The sequence below is a fragment of the Salmo salar genome, chromosome ssa18 (genome assembly GCF_905237065.1).
Source record: "Salmo salar chromosome ssa18, Ssal_v3.1, whole genome shotgun sequence".
NCBI lineage: Eukaryota > Metazoa > Chordata > Actinopteri > Salmoniformes > Salmonidae > Salmo > Salmo salar.
The window spans coordinates 68,726,933-68,750,743 of record NC_059459.1 but is presented as its reverse complement, the minus strand read 5'-3'; the positions used below and the strand labels follow the sequence as shown (position 1 = coordinate 68,750,743).

The 23,811-nt window shown below is 43.2% G+C and overlaps 1 protein-coding gene across 1 annotated transcript; it reads right to left on the bottom strand.

Annotated features, from left to right (window-relative positions):
- On the bottom strand, window positions 1–23,181 carry LOC106577840 (UPF0687 protein C20orf27 homolog). The gene is made up of 6 exons (XM_014156204.2): window positions 22,871–23,181; window positions 15,442–15,539; window positions 10,864–11,012; window positions 6,781–6,919; window positions 5,047–5,172; window positions 1–2,739 (listed from the first exon to the last, which is right to left on the bottom strand). Exons 2-6 carry the CDS (start codon window positions 15,458–15,460, stop codon window positions 2,639–2,641), a joined length of 534 nt encoding a protein of 177 aa, XP_014011679.1. The 5' UTR covers window positions 15,461–15,539; window positions 22,871–23,181; the 3' UTR covers window positions 1–2,638.
- Window positions 23,182–23,811: the final 630 nt, after the last annotated feature.

Here is a 23,811-nt window from a genome sequence, read left to right as displayed (position 1 = left end):
CACAATTAAATACAAACTTTATTAATCCAGGTGGGCGTTCACACTTCAGCAGACAAAGGAGAGGGTGCTCAACAACAATAACAAAAATCATGAGAAGCGCTTAAACTTCCAAAATGACTAATTTGAGGTACAATGAAGTTGGAGCACTCAACAATTTTTTCAAATTTAAATCTGACATTGATTTGTCAGCTTGACATCCACCTGTTCACATCCCATACAGTGGATTAAAGTGAGCTAAGATAAATACATCCCTGCTTTTTGTTGAGTGCGCCAACTTCTTTCTACCTCAAATCAGTCCTTCTGGAAGTTTTTCTTGATAAGCACTTAAACATTGTTTTATGGCATAAGAAACGAACAGAGACCATAGTAGCAAACACCTATGAGGGAACATGTATTGTATAGTGTATCGACTGACAAAATGCCACACCCCCCTAGTACAGTAACCCCTCAGTACAATGACCTAACAACCAGAGCTGGGGTCAACTCCATTTTTATTTCAGTCAATTCAGAAAGTACACTGAAATTTCAATTCTCTTCAATGCTTTTCAATTAGGACAATTTGGATTTTGGTTTACTTTCTGAATTGACTGGAATTTAAATGGAATTGACCCCAAACCTGCTATGATGCCCATCACAATGTGGGCTGAGGATATTATTTTGATAAGTCTGACTGAATGAACAATAGTGCACCCTCTTTTCTACTCAAAAGGACAAGATCGCCTTGTATCCAAACTGAATCCACACTCTGTCTCACTAACCTTTGAAGCATGGCAGGGTTCCGGACATTTCCATTCCAGTCAACTCAGAAAGTAAACGGAATTCCAATTCCACGTTTTCCTAAATGAAAAGAACTGGAATTTCAAATGTACTTCCTGAATCGAAATGGAATTGACCCGTACCCTGGAGCATGGATTTAGTATGGACACAATAACAACAAGGGATAACTTTAAGACATTAGAGCCTATTATACAAACAAACAAACGATATACAGGTTCTCCTCAATTAAGGCCGAACACAGTTAACACCAAAAAAAACAGGGCTTTGTCCGTTTAGCTATGTGAAATACGGATATGTTTTATGCTAGATACTTGACATTCTTATTTGATCGGAATATACATTTAGATTTACAATGACTAGCTATTGACAGTAAACAGTGACTAGCTATACTACTAAAATATTAGGTTGCAATGAGAGTATGAGTGATCAGAGAGGATGGTGAGGGCTTTGGGGGTAGATAAAGGGTAAGAGTTACTAGTTGTTGGCAGATTCATGGTGGGCAATCAACCAAAATTTTAGTATTTTTTTCCCCCTTGTTGCCTCAAATATATTAAAGACAATCTCATTTGAGTGTGGATTTACTACCAATGGTACCGATGGCAGCTATCTTTAATATTTTCTAAATGCACTGAATATACACTTGAAACCCCAAGTCCATACTCTTTTAACTCCTGAAGGGGAGATGATAGATAGATAGATAGATAGATAGATAGATAGATAGATAGATAGATAGATAGATAGATAGATAGATAGATAGATAGAAGGCAGTTGTTGATGGTAAAAGCTGTACAGCAACGTAGGCACTTGCGACTGATTAATAGCGTATCATTCTTTAATTTAAAAAACATTACTTAAAGTAAGTCATTTTGAATCCCTCCACACCTTTGGATTCAGATGAGAGGGATCATTTTAGTGGTCTTTGTCACCCCCTATTGGTACAGTTGAGGTCAGGCTGGGTGAAATGGGCTGGATTGATTACATGAACTTTGCTGCCCCCTAAAGGTTTACTCAGAAAACACATTCTAAACAACATGGGGGCATGGCAGGCAGTGGAATGGCATGGGCAGTTGGATAACATGTCATCGCAGTACTAACAGTACTTCGTACAGATGCATTTCAGATATGTTAACTATACTGAACAAAAATATCAAAAACACAACATATAAAATTGGTCGCATGGTTCATGAGCTGAAATAAAAGATCACAGAAATTTTCCAGACGCACAAAAACCTTATTTCGCTTACATTTTGTGCACAAATTTGTTTACATCCCTAGTGAGCATTTTCTCCTTTGCCAAAATAATCCATCCACCTACAGGTGTGGCATATCAAGAAGCTGATTAAACAAGGTATCTGTGACCAACAGATGCATATCTTTATTTCTAGTCATGTGAAATCCATAGATTAGGGCCGAATGAATTTATTTCAATTGACTGATTTCCTTATATGAACTGTAACTGAAATTGTTAAATGTTACGTTTATATTTTGTTCAGTATAGTTGAGGGAAGCTCAATAGTGATCAGATCACATTTGACTTGCTTTAAAAAAAAAAGTATTGATGCTTGTTTCTTTTACCTTTCAAGTAAGGTAAGATTTTTTTGGTTTACTTGTATGCGTTGTGTGCTGCAATTCAGGTTTGAGCGGCCAAGTATGACCTGAATGTAAAATTAAAAACCCAGACTACTACTTAAAATAACTTCTTTCCATTTCATAATTGAATCCTCCTTTAAGACCATAACATCTTGAAATGGTCAGGTACCGTTTGAAGTACAGTGGATGTTGTATTTGAATACGTGTGGCATGGTCTTGTGTGTGTGTGTGTGTGTGTGTGTGTGTGTGTGTGTGTGTCACATTGTCTGGTTTAGTCAAATCCTTGCCAGTCACTCTGTTCAGAGTCGTACTCCAGCTCCACTCCCACACAACGCACTCCTTCCAACAACATGGGTGTACCATGGTGACGGTCTGGAAAACAGGGAGAGAGAAAGAAAGAGGAGGGAGAGATAGCAACAGAAAATGAAAGAGACAGAGCGAGAAAAAAAAATACATTAGGCTGTCTCTCAGAAATGGTTTAGTCCACAACGTCCAACCAGTGCCAGTGCGCTCTATTACAGTGTGGTAAAGTAGAGAGTGAGTGAGAGACTGTAAAGCCTTAGGGATTAAGCTGTGGGTTGATCTGTTTCCCGGCCTCTCCACGAACCCTTTCATACAACTATAGCCCCTCCCGTCCTCTGCCTGCCTACAGATGTTCAAGCTCGGATCACCACTGTGGTTTTTGTCCCTAGTTGACACAAATAGCCTGTCAATCAGTCCTTTTGGTTGTTTTTTTTTGCACTATTCTAATTTAAAATACATAAATGACTGAAATCAGATAGATAAATATATAAATATACAATCATTTCCTGTTGAAAGGAAATTAATTACAGGGTTTGTGTTAGGTTCCAAAGTGAATCATCATGACACAATTTATTCAAAGCTTCCAGACAGTGAAAGCAGTCGGAGTCCAAGTACAGCCACAGTGGGTTGCAGACAGAAAATGGCTCCAACTCAAGAGCCAGGAAGAGAGAACGAGATACAGTAAAATAATTTTACCAAATCATAAGCTCTCCACTTATGCGGGACTCATTTCGTTTTATTCAGGTGATCACGTCATCGCAGTGATCAGTGATGCTCTTCATGTAAACCATGCTGTTCACACTCACCAGCAGGTGGCAGCTGCACACTACGACATCTATTCTCACAACCAGTCTCCTAGGTGCTAGACTGTTTGTTACTCAAGTGAACAACACTACAGCATTGCCTTGTTGTGCTTTGAGAAGACAATGACAAGATGGCTACAACAGAACTAAACTAATACTTCTAGAAATTCTATTAGAAGAGGCGGTTGGTTTTCAGTACTGTTGTGTATTAATAATGAAGGAACTACAGGTAACTGCCAAAATAATGTTAACACGAGTAAATGAGGGACACAAAGTGTATTGAAAGCAAGTGCTTCCACACAGGTGTGGTTCCTGAGTTAACTAAGCAATTAACATCCCATCATGCTTAGGACCATGTATAAAATGCTGGGCAGACGATTATTTTGGCCATAACGACAATACCCCCATCGGACGACAATGCCCCCATCCACAGGGCACTAGTGGTCACTGAATGGTTTGTTGAGCATGAAAACGATGTAAATCATATGTCATGGCCGTCTCAGTCACCAACTGAACACTTATGGGAGATTCTGGAGCGGTGCCTGAGACAGTGTTTTCTACCACCAACAAAACACCAAATTCTGGAATTTCTCGTGGAATAATGATGTCGCCTCCCTCCAATAGAGTTCCAAACACTTATAGAATCTATGCCAAGGCGCATTGAAGCTGTTCTGGCTCGTGGGGGCCCAACACCCTATTAAGACACTATGTTTCTGTTTCCTTTATTTTGGCAGTTACCTGTACCTCTACAGAGCATATACTGCATGATACCACAACACAATCTGTTTTGATCAGAAAATATCAGTTTTAGGAACAGTACACTGCATCACACTGGAAAGGAAGTTAAGTGATGCAATGGTTTCATATTGATCAATCTAATTTATTACACTGTTTACTCCCCAATTTTGTGGTATCCAATTGGTAGTTGCAGTCTTGTCTTGTCTCATCGCTGCAACTCCTGTACGGACTCGGGAGAGGCGAAGGTCAAGCCGTGCGTCCTCCGAAACACGACCCAACCAAGCCGCACTGCTTCTTGACAATGCCCACTTAAACCGGAAGCCAGCCGCACCAATGTGTCGGAGGAAACACTGTACACCTTGCGACTGGTGTCAGCGTGCACTGCGCCCGGCCAGCCACAGGAGTCGCTAGTGCGCGATGGGACATGGACACACCTGCTGGCCAAACCCACCCCTAACCCGGACGACGCTGGGCCAATTGTGCGCCGCCCCATGGGTCTCCCAGTCGCAGCGACAGAGCCTGGACTCGAACCCAGAATCTCCATATTGATCAATCTATACTTCTCCAAGCATTGGGAGATCTGGGGTGTATTCACTAGGAACCAAACAGGGGGGGAGGGGGAGGGGGGGGGGCTACCCGAATTTGTCCAATAGAGACTTGTTTTTGTTGGACTAATGATTACAAGACGACCTGGAATGCCCCCACTGGTTTTGTTATGGGTGTAAGACTAGATCTACCCTAGGGCACCCAGAAAACAGTAGATCTCATTTAAAAATCAATAGGAGCGCATCATGCTCTTCCAGCGTTATGATGTAGCTGGCCTCTGTGGTCTTACCCATGACGCGGGCGTGCACCTTGACCCCCACGCAGACATCCTCCTGGCTCTCACTGACCAGCATCACCTCCTCACACAGCACCCCCTCCTGGTGGGCCATGTACTCACATGTCACTCTCAGACCACCTGAGGAGAGGGAGGGGGGGTAAGAAGGGCAAAAAGGCAGAAGGATAGGGAACACACACACACACACACACACACACAGGGGAGCAAAATGTCAACCAGAGTGGAAAAACTCTGGGGTCAAACACATTAACACAACTGGCAAACACTACAAATAACACACACACAGTCCAAGTGGTCACAGAAAGGTCACAGGGATAAAAGTAAAAGGTCACGGTTTTCTAGCAGATGGTGTAATGGAATGGAGCAACTCACTCAGCTCAACGCTAGAACAAACTACTGAAGCGTTGAAGTGAGTGGTAATAACCCTCATTACGAAATCCAGAAACTCCCTGAGGGATGTTAGCAAAACGGTTAAACATTTCAACATTTCCTGATTCGGGTTCTGTCATGGACCGACACACTTTCAGTCTTCCCTGTACATTTGAGATGTACAGCTACTATAAAACATGACTGAGATGAAGGTTTGGTCAACCGGAGACTGGACAAAAATCAGTGGAACTTAAAAAGGGTTAGGATTACACTACCGTTCAAATGTTTGGGGTCACTTAGAAATGTCCTTGTTTTTGAAAAAAAGCACATTTTTTGTCTAGTAAAATAACATAAAATGATCAGAAATACAGTGTAGATATTGTTAAATGTTGTAAATTACTATTGTAGTTGGAAACGGCAGATTTTTTTATGGAATATCTACATAGGCCCATTATCAGCAACCATCACTCCGTGTTCCAATGGCATGTTGTGTTAGCTAATCCAAGTTTATCATTTTAAAAGACTAATTGATCATTAGAAAAACCTTTTGCAATTATGTTGGCACAGCTGAAAACTGTTTCCCTGATTAAAGAAGCAATAAAACTGGCCTTCTGACTAGTTGAGTATCTGGAGCATCAGCATTTGTGGGTTCGATTACAGGCTCAAAATGGCTAGAAACAAATAACTTTCTTGTGAAACTCGTCAGTCTATTCTTGATCTGAGAAATTAAGGCTATTCTATGCGAGAGTTGCCAAGAAACTGAAGATCTCGTACAACGCTGTCTACTACTCCCTTCACAGAACAGCGCAAACCGGCTCTAACCAGAATAGGAGGAGTGGGAGGCCCTGGTGCACAACTGAGCAAGAGGACAAGTACATTAGAGTGTCTAGTTTGAGAAAACAGACGCCTCACAAGTCCTCAACTGGCAGCTTCATTAAATAGTACCCGCAAAACACCAGTCTCAACGTCAACAGTGAAGAGGCCTTCTAGGCAGAGTTGCAAAGAAAAAGCCATATCTCAGACTGGCCAATAAAAAGAAAAGATTAAGATGGGCAAAAGAACAGACACTGGACAGAGGAACTCTGCCTGGAAGGCCAGCATCCCACAGTCGTTATTTTAAAATGGACAAAACATGAGCTTTTCTTTCGAAAACAAGGACATTTCTAAGTGACCCCGAACATTTGAATGGTAGCGTAGGTCTCGCTATAGGGCAAAGGCTGTATACGATGACCTGGAACTGGGGCTGATGGCTATGAAGGCTGAAGCATGGGCTGGGGTGAGGTAGCTGGGACTGGGGTTAGGTCGAAGGAGAGGACAGAGAATAGGGCTGAGGCGGAGTTGAGCAAGACTCAGACATACCCTCTGGTACAGGAGTGATATCGGTGATGCGGATATGGGGGTTGGGTACTGGAGCTGGAGCCGCGTCCTTCCCCAGTGATCGAACCTCTGGGAGGGTGAAGACAATCTCATACTTGTGCTGGGTCTTCAGGAAACCAACCTGACAGATATATAAATAAAAGTGTGAAGATGGAAAAAGGGCATGATGGGGGGAGATGGAGAGCAAGCAAAAAAGCTGCAAGAGAAGAGATAGAGGGAGAGAGAGAGCGAGCGAGCGCAAGAAAAAGATTTAGAGAGAAAACGAGAGCAAAAGAAAGGGAGAGCGAGCGAGCGAAATGAAGGGGCCAAAGGATAACCCTCTGGCCGTGTCAAACTAGCCTCACATGACCCTCTGGCCGTGTCAAACTAGCCTCACATGACCCTCTGGCCGTGTCAAACTAGCCTCACATGACCCTCTGGCCGTGTCAAACTAGCCTCACATGACCCTCTGGCCGTGTCAAACTAGCCTCACATGACCCTCTGGCCGTGTCAAACTAGCCTCACATGACCCTCTGGCCGTGTCAAACTAGCCTCACATGACCCTCTGGCCGTGTCAAACTAGCCTCACATGACCCTCTGGCCGTGTCAAACTAGCCTCACATGACCCTCTGGCCGTGTCAAACTAGCCTCACATGACCCTCTGGCCGTGTCAAACTAGCCTCACATGACCCTCTGGCCGTGTCAAACTAGCCTCACATGACCCTCTGGCCGTGTCAAACTAGCCTCACATGACCCTCTGGCCGTGTCAAACTAGCCTCACATGACCCTCTGGCCGTGTCAAACTAGCCTCACATGACCCTCTGGCCGTGTCAAACTAGCCTCACATGACCCTCTGGCCGTGTCAAACTAGCCTCACATGACCCTCTGGCCGTGTCAAACTAGCCTCACATGACCCTCTGGCCGTGTCAAACTAGCCTCACATGACCCTCTGGCCGTGTCAAACTAGCCTCACATGACCCTCTGGCCGTGTCAAACTAGCCTCACATGACCCTCTGGCCGTGTCAAACTAGCCTCACATGACCCTCTGGCCGTGTCAAACAACGAGGGAGAAAACCGCGAAAGAAACACAAAAACCCAGTGCTTTGATTGAATAGCTCTGCAGCATACCGTCTGTCTCCAGCCATCCCACACACTGACTACATCCCACCACATCTGATTTAAACAAGCCCGTTGCCAGGAGCGGCTCTGGCTACGTTAGGTTACCCCCACCCGGCACCTGTTTCCATGGCAACCCAGTGGTTCCAAGGAGGCAGCAGAGAACTTCAGACACACGGCACATTCACCGCTGTCGTCTGTCTGGTGGACCTCACTTCCCACACCGGGGCAGCAGAATCAAAGGGCCGTCAGAACCGCAGCACAGTCACACTACACGCCCACGACTACAGTGCTATGCTGCAAAGAGTACAGGGGGTTCTCTGATCCACAGTCATCCTCTGGTAAACAGGAGGGGAGAGGACTGGCATAGTTGTAACTGAATCTTCAGAACAGATACAGGAGATTAGCAGAGATGAGAGAGAAACTCGCCTCCTCCCCTTAGTTGTCATACAGGTTTAGGGATGCAAAATTCAGGAACTTTTAATAAATTCCCTGGTTATCCCAAAATCCTGGTTGGAGGATTCAAGGAATAAGGAGAGAATAAGCAGGAAATCCAGAATCCTCCAACAAAGACTTCTAGTAAACCAGGGAATTTATTGAAAGTTGCTGGAATTTTGCAACCCTATAAAAAAGGTTCACCTCATAGTTCAAAATGGCAACACTGACTGTACTGACTTCAAGAAAACGACGGCTGGGCGACCACTGGAGATTAAGGGGAAAAGTTTAGGAGAATCCTAGCTCTCTGGGTGTGCCGTTTTGATAACTCTTACACGGAACCCAAACCGGCTGCGCACGTGCGCCATCGCGCATAAATATATTTTGTCCCCCCCACACCAAACACGATCACGACACGCAGGTTAAAATATCAAAAACTCTGAACCAATTACATTAATTTGGGGACAGGTCCAAAAGCATTAAACATTTATTGCAATTTAGCTAGCTTGCTGTTGCTAGCTAATTTGTCCTGGGATATAAACATCGAGTGGTTATATTACCTGAAATGCACAAGATCCTCTACTCCGACAATTAATCCACACATAAAACGGTCAACCGAATCGTTTCTAGTCATCCCTCTTCCTTCCAGGCTTTTTCTTCTCGACTTTATATTACGATTGGCAACTTTCATAAATTAGATGCCTTACCGCCACTGAACTCGTTCATCTTTCATTCACCCACATGGGTATAACCAATGAGGAGATGGCACGTGGGTACCTGCTTCTATAAACCAATGAGGAGATGGGAGAGGCGAGACTTGCACCGCGTTCAGCGTCACAAATAGAACTGACTTTATTTTAGCCCTTGGCAACGCAGACACTCGCTGACGCGCGCGAGCAGTGTGGGTGCAATAATTGAATAATATAGATTTCTACATTTATTTTGCAATGCTCGCACACGCGACACGAGCGGTGTAGTATTGTAGGGTATTATGTAGGGTATTATGATCATTTTTATGTCAGACGTTAAATTATTTAACCTCTTACATCTAGACGTTCCGCTAGCGGAACACCTGCTCCAATATCCAATGATAGGCGTGGCGCGAATTACAAATTCCTCAAATCCCAAAACTTCAATTTTTCAAGCATATGACTATTTTACACCATTTTAAAGACAAGACTCTCCTTTATCTAACCACACTGTCCGATTTCAAAAAGGCTTTACAGCGAAAGCAAAACATTAGATTATGTCAGCAGAGTACCAAGCCAGAAATAATCAGACACCCATTTTTCAAGCTAGCATATAATGTCACAAAAACCCAGAAGACAGCTAAATGCAGCACTAACCTTTGATGATCTTCATCAGATGACACACCTAGGACATTATGTTATACAATACATGCATGTTTTGTTCAATCAAGTTCATATTTATATCAAAAAACAGCTTTTTACATTAGCATGTGACGTTCAGAACTAGCATACCCCCCACAAACTTCCGGGGAATTTGCTAACAATTTACTAAATTACTCACGATAAACGTTCACAAAAAGCATAACAATTATTTTAAGAATTATAGATACAGAACTCCTCTATGCACTTGATATGTCCGATTTTAAAATAGCTTTTTGGTGAAAGCACATTTTGCAATATTCTAAGTACATAGCCCAGCCATCACGGGCTAGCTATTTAGACACCCGTCAAGTTTAGCACTCACCAATATCAGATTTACTATTATAAAAGTTTGATTACCTTTTGTTGTCTTCGTCAGAATGCACTCCCAGGACTGCTACTTCAATAACAAATGTTGGTTTGGTCCAAAATAATCCATCGTTATATCCGAATAGCGGCGTTTTGTTCGTGCGTCCCAGACACTATCCGAAATGGTAAATCAGGGTCGCGCGCATGGCACAATTCGTGACAAAAAAAATCTAAATATTCCATTACCGTACTTCGAAGCATGTCAACCGCTGTTTAAAATCCATTTTTATGCCATTTTTCTCGTAAAAAAGCGATAATATTCCGACCGGGAATGTCCATTTAGCTAAACAGAGGAAAGAAAACACAGCTTTCGGTCGACGCGGGCACGAGCCTGAGTCTCACAGTACTGTAACCAGCCACTACCCAAACACGCTACTTTTTTTTCAGCCAGAGCCTGCAAAGCCACGATTCAGCATTTTTCCGCCTTCTGAGAGCCTATGGCAGCCGTAGGAAGTGTCACGGGACAGCTAAGATCCTCACTCTTCAATAAACAGAGACAAGAAGAACGACACCTTGTCAGACAGGCCACTTCCTGCATGAAATCTTCTCAGGTTTTTGCCTGCCATATGACTTCTGTTATACTCACAGACACCACTCACAGACACCATTCAAACAGTTTTAGAAACTTTAGGGTGTTTTCTATCCAAAGCCAATAATTATATGCATATTCTAGTTACTGGGCAGGAGTAGTAACCAGATTAAATCGGGTACGTTTTTTATCCAGCCGTGAAAATACTGCCCCCTAGCCATAACAGGTTAATCCAAAACCCAAACCCACCTTGACCATAAAGTTCCCGTCAGGCTGAGGGATCACCATGACGACAGAGTCGTGGAGCTTCTCATCAAAGTGGACATGGGACGGAGTGCCGGTGGCAGCGGTGGCTGGCTCTTCTGAGAAACCAACACCTCCCGCCTTCGCTGCGGAGCCTGAAGAGGGAGAGAGCAACTAACTTAATTGTTACACACACACACACACACACGGTAAGGGACTCTGGTACAACAGTTTCCAATGGGAACAACATTCTTATGCCAGTGACACTCAGCAATGAGTGGTTTGTGGCTATAACAACAAAAATCTAAGAAAATCACAAAAAATAAGCTGGAAAGAAATCAAAGGGAGAAGAACATGGCATCTTGCACTTTGAGTGTAAATCGACTTAATTTCAGCCACTTGAATGCCTCATCAAAATGTCTGTGATCACTCTTAAAAGCAATAGTAACAAAATATATTTGTAATCATGGAAGGAAAACACATTTTTCAGGAAGAAGATTGAGGATTTGATATGAGGTAAAGAGTAATAAAGAAAAGGCCTATCCCTTATCTAATACTGTAGAATGCCCTACAGTCATAAGAAACAACTTTATTGTCCATTAAACGTTCATAAATTGGACATTTAAAAGGAAACCACCTGTCACAACATTTGAAGAAGGAACAGACAAAATTGTATTATAGAAGATACTGATATAATAGATCTCTACCACTGTCTCTCATGGCTTTGGTCAAAACTAGTGCACTATATAAGGAATAGGGTGCCATTTGGGACAGAGTCCAGGTTTGTTTGAATGCCTTGTGGAACACATTAGATCACTGATCTTTTGAAATGCTGTACCTTGACTCTCCCTCTGGGATACATTGTCACAGTATCATCATATTCATCAACATTTTTATCTTAGTTGATTTCCCTTTAAAAAGAGTGATGTGTATCTACAGCATTTATTTCCATTGCCTTGCTTGGGTTAATCCTATCTGGGTCAAGAAGATAAGAGTTTAGGAGTCACAGGCACTGTGATTGTATTTATTTAATAACATTGTGAGTCAGAATTTCATTAGGCAGTGTATGGCTGTTTAGATTAAAATTATATAAAAAAGATATGAGGAGGAAATATAAACCTTGAACTTAAATCAACTTTACAGTTGCATACCAGTGCCTTCAGAAAGTATTCACACCCCTTTTTCCTTACATTTTGTTGTGTTAAAGTGGGATTTAAATGGATTTAATTTCAATTCTGTGAACAATCTACACAAAATACTAATGTCAAAGTGGAAGAAAAATGTGAACTTTTTTAAAATGGAAATGAAAAGACTAATAGATCTTGATTAGATAAGTATTCAAACCCCTCAATACATGCTAGAATCACTATTCACAGCTGTGAGTCTTTCTGGGTAAGTCTAAGAGCTCTGCAAACCGGGAGTGTACAATATTTGCCCATTACTCTTTAAAAAATTTTTAAGCTTTTTGAAGTTGGTTGTTTATCATTGCTAGACAGCCATTTTCAAGACTTGCCATAGATTTAGGCCAGAATTTCTAGAACGCGAAGACATCGCCGGGGAGGGAGGAAAATCCAGACTCATCGTGGAGAAGAAAAGTCAGTCGGCCTGAGCGATGTGGATGGCTAGCCAGGCAATATTCTCAGTTTACTCCAACAACTAATGTACAGTATATAAAATAAATTAATTTTGCCGACCCCATCGACACCGACTTTGAATACCAAAAGATCTGACCCATATCGCGTTGGTAATATGGGTCAGATCCGTTTTCATTGCAATGGTGCAACCACATCTGCACTCGCTTGTTTCTCTAGGGCACTCGGAAACAACAGTCTGGGAGATTTTTTTTTTTTTTCCATAGCCGCACAGCGCTGCCGCAATCTGATCACACTTTAGAGCCCTGATGTGAGCCGGAGTATATCTGTGTCCACTCCAGTCTGAAGACTACCTACTATGCTACACTAGTTGAGAGGATTTGTGGATTCAGACAATGCTGAGAGAGATCCACAGCCTTTCAAACAAGACCGTTCGTTAATCCACATTCTCTGGACACTAGCCCAGACAGTGAACTGGACACTGTGCTGGCTCGATACCAGGCTTGGGTTCAAATAGTATTGGTATTCTTTTAAATACTTGGAAGCATTAGATTGAGCCTATTTTTTATAGTCAGGTGGGCAGCCCTTTGTACTTTTGAGACTATTTCATTGATTCCATAGTGCCAGGCAAACTCAGTCAAGTGCGGCTGAAGTGTTTTGAAAAAAACAAAAACAAACATATACACACTATTTGAACCCAGGTCTCTTAGCTGCTGAACATCCAAGGCCTGTTACATAGACTACAGTGCAGTCCATAGTACAGGAGCTGGCTTCTGTCTGGTAGTCATAATTTTGCTATCTTTTTCCACACTCTCTCACTCTACATCTGTCGGTCTGGATCATCGTTTCTCTCCTAGCCCCTGTTGTATATTAGATGACTGTGTCTACCTCGCTCTCTCCCTCTCTAACCTGTCCTTTCACTATCCCCTCCATCTTTGTCTCGTGTCTATTGTCTGCGTCTCTTTCTCTGCATGTCCCGTCCCCCCAGGCGGGTCAGTGCTCGGCACTGCACAACACTTTAAACAAAGATCTATCACTAACTTGTCTGATAACCATGGTAACAGACTCAATTAGGCTTGTATCTCCAAGTTCTGTTCCCTCTTCCACCCCTTGCTCTCTTTCTTTCTCCCCAAGGACCAAATTAAACACACACACACACACACACACACACACCCCACGCTTTTGCTCTCTCGTTCCCTGTGAAAGCGGCTACATCCCAGACACATGAAAAATACATTCAAGTGAAAACAAGATGTAAATCTACACTCTCATTCAGCAGCCTAATTAAAGTGAGAACAAAGACCCAGGGAGAGGAGAGTGCTTTGTGTGCAGAAACAAAGCCTCCAATCTCCACTGGGGGGGGAAAAAGAGACGTATTAATGATAGTGGGAAAAAAAAAAAAAAAAAGAGTTGAGTCACTTTTAGTCAGTCTCCCAGGTGCTGTTCTCTTGCTGTGTTTCTATGAGGCTCCCTGAACACTTCCTGCTTATCTGTCATGTGCAACATATTCGTTCACACTGAGTCACACACACTTCAGACTCAATTCAAACAAGTCCACATTGTGTTTTTGCCCATGTTTCCCCTAAAAATGCATTCTTCCAAAGACTGAATTGATGCTTCTAGTTCAGGAGAATAAGCTGTAGTATGTGTGCATTGTAAACAAAGACATTGTATACATAAACATTGCCATGTCGGGGTTGGATTGCCAGGTCTTATTCTCATCTTGCAATGGGGTTTCCTGTACCCTTCCCACCCATCTCTTCTTTAAATTACACACACTTACTAAGTAAGCATTTGTATACTGTAGTGATGTTATAACATAGTGAGGAGGGGGAGAGAGGCGAGGAAGAGTGGGGGAGAGAGAAAGGAAGAGAGGAAAGCCTTATTTTTGTAGGCTCCCTGTTTGATAGCAAACTTGAGTGAAGTGATACACGTGTGAATTGGAAATGAGATTTCTAGCATATCCCACTCTCCCTGAAACACCCTCAGAGAGTGGGGTCCCAGCCCAGGGTCTGCCATTATCAACAGCAACCCTGGAGGAATTAGGGTCTAGTGCCTTGGACTAGGGCAGACAAGATTTGACACCTTCCGGTTACTGGACCAACGCTCTAACCGCTAGGCTACCTGCCGCCACTGGCTTTGAGAGGTGTGAAAGTAGGAGGGAGAGGCTGGAGAGTTCTATGAAGACTGATGGAAACCTGATCCAGACATCAACAATGTCTACCAACCCTTGGGAGGCTATAGGTTAGGGATCATCAACTAGATTCAGCCGTGGAACGATTTTTTCTTGAGCGGATGGTCAGGGGGCCGGAACATAATCACAAATAATTGTAGACTGCAAATTGACCGCAAGAAACCCAAATAGATATAATGTTTGACTAAAACAGAATCATTTCAAACCTTGCTTACATTTGTATACAATCACGTGTCTCTCTATGCGTGGGAATAAAATCATTTGGAGCTGATTTCCTGGTGTTAAAATACTGTTATGTCCAACAATGATAAGAAAATTTAAAAACCATCCGCGGACCAAATTCGGGCAGCAGGCTGCCAGTTTGGGACCCTGCTATAGGAGTGGTTTCTGGACAGGGTTCATGTGGAAGAAGAAGAAGCTTAGGTAATAAAGCATGATATACTACAGTACCCATAATGCTCTGTAACCATATGCGTTTTTAGCCACCGAAAGACGTTGGCAAGAGTAGGCAACTAGATTCAGCAGTGAGCCAATTTTTGGTCGGCGCGGATGGTCAGGGGGCCAGAACATAATTATAAGAATCTGTCAACTGAAAAATTGGCCACAACTATGCCCAAAAAGATATTGCATTTGAAAATAACTAATTTCATACCTTGAACACATTGAGACATATGAGAGATGCACTGTGTTTTGAATTGAAAGACATTTTAGAAATACCCATTATTGCATTTTAAACCACATAACAGGAGAGAAGGGACAAGAGTCTATACAACAATATAATAGAAAAAGGGTACTTACTCTTCCTAGCAGTAGCCATGCCAGGGTTGGTCCACAGACAGAGAGAAAACCCACCCGTCACAGCCTGGTCATCTCTATGGCCAAGCCACAAAACGACCCTGAGACATGAGAGAGGGAGAGAAACAAGAGAGAATAAAGAAGAGGTTTCAATGATAAAGGATTAACAAACGAGGGGAGGGCAACTAGGAAAGAGCTTAAAGCTAAAGAAAGGAGAAAGTCACAACCGTAATGAAATCAGGAAATAAATACTTCTGAAAGACAAGCTGGTATTTGTCTTTAATAAATCCTAGCCTCAGGTTACTAACTCTGTTCAAACAACGGCACCCAGCTGTGTGTGCCAGACTATCGCCAAGGCAGAGCGCAGGCTCCCGACTGACTTAAATGAAAGAAAAACAAACATTCAAAAGAGGATTAAATTAAAACCAAGGTGTCAGATGTTTATTTAAAAAAAATATTTAAAAAACAGGGACACTCACAGGTTTCTGTAAAAGAAAGGATGAAATATAACCTTAACAAAAATCAAGGGAGGCATCTTAAAAAGGTTGTTGAAAGATGCAGCACTCCTAGTGATTCCAATATCGTCAGGTGAGGGTCATACTAAGAAAAATGACAAGTTCCTCTGACTGACTGAAACCACTGGCCTGAAAAGACTGGATAGGTGACCAATGAAAAGTTGCAAGTTGGGTGATTCATCATATTGCTTTTGCCTGTTCAGTCCAGTCAGTAGCTATTGTACCTTGGACGTGGCCACAATTGGAAGAGTACCAAAATATGTGCTTATTTACGATTCACCTTCAAAAAAAAGAAACTAAATTGTGCCGGGGCCTCCCGAGTGGTGCTTCGGTCTAAGGTACTGACTTGCAGTGCTAGAGGCGTCACTACAGACCCCGGTCCGATCCCAGGCTGTATCACAACTGGCCGTGATCGGGAGTCCCATAGGGCGGCGCACAATTGGCCCTGCATCGTCCGGGTTAAGGGAGGGTTTGACTGGGGGGGTGGCTTTACTTGGCTCATCGCACTCCAGCGACCTTGTGGTGGGCTGGGGGCCTGCAGGCTGTCCTCGGTCGTTAGGTGGACGGTGTTTCCTCCGACACATTGTTGCAGCTGGCTTCCGGGTTAAGCGGGCGGGTGTTAAGAAGCGCGGTTTGGCGGGTCATGCTTCGGAGGATGCATGACTCGACCTTCGCTTCCCAAGCTTATTGGGGAGTTGCAGCGATGAGACAAGATCCAAAGACCCCAAAAAAATACATTGATCTTTTACAGTGAGGGAAACAAGTATTTGATCCCCTGCTGATTTCGTATGTTTGCCCACTGACAAAGAAATTAATCGGTCTATAATTTTAATTGTAGATTTATTTGAACAGTGAGAGAGAATAACAACAAAAAAATCCAGAAAAAAACACTTGTCAAAAATGTTATAAATTGATAAGCATTTTAATGAGGGAAATAGTATTTGACCCCTCTGCAAAACATTACTTAGTACTTGGTGGCAAAACCCTTGTTGGCAATCACAGAGGTCAGACGTTTCTTGTAGTTGGCCACCAGGTTTGCACACATCTCAGGAGGGATTTTGTCCCACTCCTCTTTGCAGATCTTCTCCAAGTCATTAAGGTTTCGAGGCTGACGTTTGGCAACTCGAACCTTCAGCTCCCTCCACAGATTTTCTATGGGATTAAGGTCTGGAAACTGGCTAGGCCACTCCAGGACCTTAATGTGCTTCTTCTTGAGCCACTCCTTTGTTGCCTTGGCCGTGTGTTTTGGGTCATTGTCATGCTGGAATACCCATCCACGACCCATTTTCAATGACCCGGCTGAGGGAAGGAGGATCTCACCCAAGATTTGACGGTACATGGCCCCATCCATCGTCCCTTTGATGCGGTGAAGTTGTCCTGTCCCCTTAGCCGAAAAACACCTCCAAAGCATAATGTTTCCACCTCCATGTTTGATGGTGGGGATGGTGTTTTTGGGGTCATAGGCAGCATTCCTCCTCCTCCAAACACGGCGAGTTGAGTTGATGCCAAAGAGCTCCATTTTGGTCTCATCTGACCACAACACTTTCACCCAGTTGTCCTCTGAATCATTCAGATGTTCATTGGCAAACTTCAGACGGGCATGTATGTGCTTTCCTGAGCTGGGGGACCTTGCGGGTGCTGCAGGATTTCAGTCCTTCACGGCGTAGTGTGTTACCAATTGTTTTCTTGGTGACTATGGTCCCAGCTGCCTTGAGATCATTAACAAGATCCTCCCGTGTAGTCTGGGCTGATTCCTCACCGTTCTCATGATCATTGCAACTCCACGAGGTGAGATCTTGCATGGAGCCCCAGGCCGAGGGAGATTGATAGTTATTTTGTATTTCCTCCATTTGCGAATAGTCGCACCAACTGTTGTCACCTTCTCACCAAGCTGCTTGGCGATGGTCTTTTAGCCCATTTCTACCTTGTGTAGGTCTACAATCTTGTCCCTGACATCCTTGGAGAGCTCTTTGGTCTTGGCCATGGTGGAGAGTTTGGAATCTGATTGATTGATTGCTTCTGTGGACAGGTGTCTTTTATACAGGTAACAAACAGATTAGGAGCACTCCCTTTAAGAGTGTGCTCCTAATCTCAGCTCGTTACCTGTATAAAAGACACCTGGGAGCCAGACATCTTTCTGATTAAGAGGGGGGTCAAATACTTATTTCCCTCATTAAAATGCAAATCAATTTATAAAATTTTTGACATGCATTTTTCTGGATTTTATTGTTGTTATTCTGTCTCTCACTGTTCAAATAAATCTACCATTAAAATTATAGACTAATCATTTCTTTGTCAGTGGGCAAACGTACAAAAATCAGCAGGGGATCAAATACTTTTTTCCCTCACTGTATACCATGCCTTCGGAAAGTATTCAGACCCTTTGCCCTTTTCCACACTTTGTCAGGTTCTAAAATTGATTCAACTGTCCCCCCCCTTTTAAACCCAATACCCCATAATGACAAAGCAAAAACAGATTTAGAAATGTTTGCCAATTTAAACATAAAAAACTGAAATATCACATTTACATAATTATTCAGACCCTTTACTCAGTACTTTGTTGAGCACCTTTGGCAACGATTACAGCCTCGAGTCTTCTTGGGTATGATGTTATAAGCTTGGCACACCTGTATTTGGGGAGTTTCTCCCATTCTTCTCAGCAGAACCTCTCAAGCTCTGTCAGGTTGGATGGGGAGCGTTGCTGCACAGCTATTTTCAGGTCTCTCCAGAAATGTTAGATCGGGTTCAAGTCCGGGCTGTGGCTGGGACACTCAAGAACATTCAGAAACTTGTCCCGAAGCCACTCCTGCCTTGTCTTGGCTGTGTGCTTCGTTGTCGTTGTCCTGTTGGAAGGTGAACCTTTGCCCCAGTCTGAGGTCCTGAGAGCTCTGGAGCAGGTTTTCATCAAGGATCTCTGTACTTTGCTCCGTTCATCTTTCCCTCGATCCTGACTAGTCTCCCAGTCCCTGAAAAACATCCCCACAGCGTGATGCTGGCACCACCATGCTTCACCGTAGGGATGGTGCCAGCTTTTACTTGGCATTCAGGCCAAAGAGTTCAGGCTAATCTTATCTTGGTTTTATCAGACCAGAGGTGCCTTTTGGCAAACTCCAAGCGGGCTGTTGTGCCTTTTAAAACTCCAAGCGGGCTGTTGTGCCTTTTACTGAGGAGTGGCTTCCATCTGGCCACTCTACCATAAAGGCCTGATTGGTGGAGTGCTGCAGAGATGGTTGTCCTTCTGGAAGGTTCTCCCATCTATACAGAGGAATTCTGGAGCTCGGACCAGTCGGGATTTTGTTCACCTCCCTGACCAAGGCCCTTCTCCTCTGATTGCTCAGTTTGGCCAGGCGGCCAGCTCTAGGAAAAGTCTTTGTGGTTCCAAACTTCTACAATTTAAAAATGGAGGCCACTGTGCTTGGGAACCTTCAATGCTGCAGACATTTTTTGGTACCCTTCCCCAGATCTGCACCTCGACACAATACTCTCTCGGATCTCTACGGACAATTCTTCAACCATATGGCTTGGTTTTTGCTCTGAAATGCACTGTCAACTGTGGGACCTCATATACCACAGGTTGACTCCAGATTGTAGAAACATCAAGGATAATCAATGGAAACAGGATGCACCTGAGCTTAATTAAGTCTCATAGCAAAGGGTATGAATACTTACGTAAATAAGTATTATCAACATTTTCTAAAAACCTGTTTTTGCTTTGTCATTATGCGGTATTGTGTTTAGATTGCTGAGGACATGTTTTTTTAAATCCATTTTAGAATGCCATATTGTAACAAAATGTGGAAAAAGTCAAAGGGTATGAATAATTTCTGAAGGCACTGTAAAGAAGAATTGAATAATGGATTATGTAAGTGATCTACTGCAGCGAACATTTTGTTTGCTATAGACAGACAGGGTTTTACCATGTCTTTTAGCCAAGTTATTTTACCACAGCAACAGAGGCCTGATACATTCCAAGAGGACTTCTACTCCCTGACACATTTAAACATTTGGAACAGTGAGTAAGAACAACTCCCTCGCAGGAGATCAAAGGACCCCTAGAACCCCTTTAGGTTTGAACCCAGTTGTCTATAGGTTCAAAAAGCCTGGGAAAGACACACTACCTCCTTTTCTACTGCAAAGAAGGAAGAAGCATCCTAGAGGGAGGTGATTAAAAATATGACATGTCCATTGACAGAAACGCTTGCACACATAGATTGCCTTGTTTCTTAACTCATGCCTGAATTGCACTATAGGGCTGAACCAAGCTATACTGGGCTGGCCTGGTTACACATCCACCAAAGCTGCTGGAAGCGTGCAATGTGACAGGAAAACAGAGCCAGCATGGTGTGGTTCAGGTCGGCTTAATTAATAGATTTTTTTTTTTAAATTATAAACCCAACATGCAACAAAGATTTTACAGTTCATAAAAGGAAATCAGTCAATTCAAATGTATTCATTAGACCCTAATCAATGGATTTCACGACTGGGTATAAAGATATGTATCGGTTGGTCACAGATACCTTAAAACAAAACAAAAAGTAGGGGCGTGGATCAGAAAACCAGTCAGTATGTGGTGTGACCAGCATTTTCCTCATGCAGCGCGACACATCTTCGCAGACTTGATCAGGCTGTTGACTATGGCCTGTGGAATGTTGTACCACTCCTCTTCAATGGCTGTGTGAAGTTGCTGGATATTGGCGGGAACTGGAACACGCTGTTGTACATGTCAATCCAGAGCATCCCAAACAAGCTCAATGGGTGACATGTCTGGTGAGTATGCAGGCCATGGAAAAAAAACGGGGACATTTTCAGTTTCCAGGAATTGTGTACAGATCCTTGTGATATGGGGCCGTACATTATCATGCTGAAACATGAGGTGATGGCGACAGGTGAATGGCACGACAATGGTCCTCAGGATCTCATCTCGGTATCTCTGTGCATTCAAATTGCCCTCGATAAAATACAATTGTGTTCGTTGTTCATAGCTTATGCCTGCCCATACCCTAACCCCACCATGGGGCACTATTCACAACGTTGACATCAGCAAACTGCTCGCCCACAGGCTGTCTGCCATCTGCCCGGTTCAGTTGAAACCGGGATTCATCAGTGAAGCATACACTTCTCCAGCATGCCAGTGAAGGTGAGAATTTGCCCACTGAAGTCAGTTACGACGTCGAACCGCAGTGCTGTAGACGTCTCATCATCATCAGTGGTCAAGCCTACCACCGTCGTGTCGTCTGCAAACTTAAGTGTTGGAAACGTGCGAGGCCATGCAGTCGTGGGTGAACAGGGAGTACAGGAGGGAACTAAGCACGCACCCCTGAGGGGCCCCCGTGTTGAGGGTCAGCAAGGAGGATGTGTGGTTGCCTTCCGTCACCACCTGGGGACGGCCTGTCAGGAAGTCCAGGATCTAGTTGCCGAGGGAGGTGTTCAGTCCCAGGCTCCTTAGCTTAGTGATGAGCTTGGAGGGCACCATGGCGTTGAACGCTGAGCTGTAGTCAATGAACAACATTCTCACATAGGTGTTCCGTTTGTCCAGGTGGGAAAGGGCAGTGCATCATCTATGATCTGTTGGGGCTGTATGTGAATTGGAATGGGTCCAGATTGTCTGGGATAATGGTGTTGATGTGAGCCATGACCAGCCTTTCAAAGCATTTCATGGCTACAGATGTGCATGCTACGGGGCGATAGTCATTTAGACAGGTTACCTTGGCATTCTTGGGCACAGGGACTATGGTGGTCTGCTTGAAACATGTAGGTATTAGAGACTGGGTCAGGCTACAGATAGAGTCATCACACAGTCACCCGGAACAGTTGGTGATCTCATGCATGGTTCAATGTTGCTTGACTCGAAGCGAGCATAGTAGGTATTTAGCTCGTTTGATAGACTTGATAGACACTGGACAGCTCGTGACTGGGTTTCCCCTTTGTAATCCGTGAAAGTTTGCAAGCCCTGCCATGTCCGATGAGCATCCGAGCCAGTGTAGTAGGATTCGATATTGGTCCTGTATTGCCGCTTTGTCTGTTTGATGGTTCGTCTGAGGGCTTAGCAGGATTTCTTATAAGCGTCCGGATTAGTACCTGCGGTACTCCAGGAACAGGGATGCCTGCCTACCTACCCCTGGGCTTGGCTGATGTAAAGGTTAAGGAAAACACAACACTTACATATGGTAGCCTATACATTTATGTAAAAATGTGAATGCGTTCATAGAATGAACTACTAATACTGTATTCTATTCAAACCAATATCAGAATGAGAGAGATACAGTGCAAGCTGCACTCAATATCACATTCTGCAGTGGACATAGCATGTCACTAAGCATGCCATATGCCAACTGAGACAGCTTACTGTAGACCCCCTAGGTTCAAGTAGATTTTTTGCTCTAGTACTACACAGCTGATTCAAATAACCAACTCATCATCACGTTGATTATTTGAATCAGCTGTGTAGTGCAAAGGCAAAACATGCACTTGGAGGGTACCAGAACCGAGTTTGGGGAATCCTGCTCTGGGCTATAGTAAACTGTCTCAGTTGGGGGCAGGAACAAATCACTCATGCTACCAGTGACTCTACTGTGGATTCTATTAAGACTGTCTCTCACTTGAAATTAGTTCAGTCTAACGTTACTAGTTACCTGATCCATTTGGTAGATTTACGTTGCTAAATTACGTTAAATGTAAATTGACTTAAGTGCAACAGTAAAAACCTCGCATTTCTGCCAAGTTTAGTCTATAGTATAATATTTTGAAAATATACGGCTACGTCCTGTAACGAGTTTGAACCTGCTTGTCTCGACACTTACTGCCTCGTTGCCCTCGCAGTACAATAACACAAAGTTAAAACTGTGCTTAACGCTCCGGCAACTGCAGCAAACAGCATGGAAATATTTCTGACCTTATTTCGCTCACCAAGAACTCACCTTTCTTGCAATTGAGGCTAAATGCACACGCTCCAACCAGGTTGTCGGTTGTATCCAAATCAAGGATAGGCAAAGGCATATGGGTCCTCAGAAAAGGAATAAACAGCAGAATGAACACCCACCGTAGGTACGCACCCACTCCCCCTTGGTCACCACTAGTTAGCACAGCCACAAAGTCCTTACTCGCCTATTTCTACAATTTATCTTCTTAAAATCTGATTTTGAATATAACCGTAACCCTAATTGTATGTATAACTTTAAAATAAGACCAGAAATCTCATTTGTGTAACCAATTTTGAGTTTGTGGCTGAGGAATTTCACTTTGTGGCTGGGTTATTTAGTGGAAACCACTCCCCCTTTCGTTGGATTAATTTCTACCACCAACTTCCGCCTTGGTTACGTGATTTACTATTATCCAATTCTGGAGATATCCGGATCTAAATTACAGCGTTTGGCAATGTTGTTTATGTTCGTGTAAACAATCAAATGTTCAACTCACATAAGGCATATCTACAGTAAGAAATGTCACAGACGTTTTGGTCGATAACTGAGTACGTTTCAGGGGTTTTTCTCCTTTCACTCACCACTAGGATACATTCATGTTATGATGTCGCCACTTTGTGGCCACTTTACGTGTAGCTGAAGTGAGGATGAGAATCAGCTACTTTTGGAGGACAGCAGGAGTTGTTAATAATAATAATTATTATTATTCTATATTGTTTAACAACGCGTCTCTGCTCTTGGCCTTTAACAGATGTCAGAGATAGAAAAAAAAGGTTGAGGCTTTTATATATTTCAAAAAAAAACAAAAATTGCGATCTTGTTTGCTTAAAATATAAGGAATTTGAAATTATTTATATTTTGAATACTTAAGTATATTTTAGCAATTACATTTACTTTTGATACTTAAGTATATTTAAAACCAAATACTTTTAGACTTT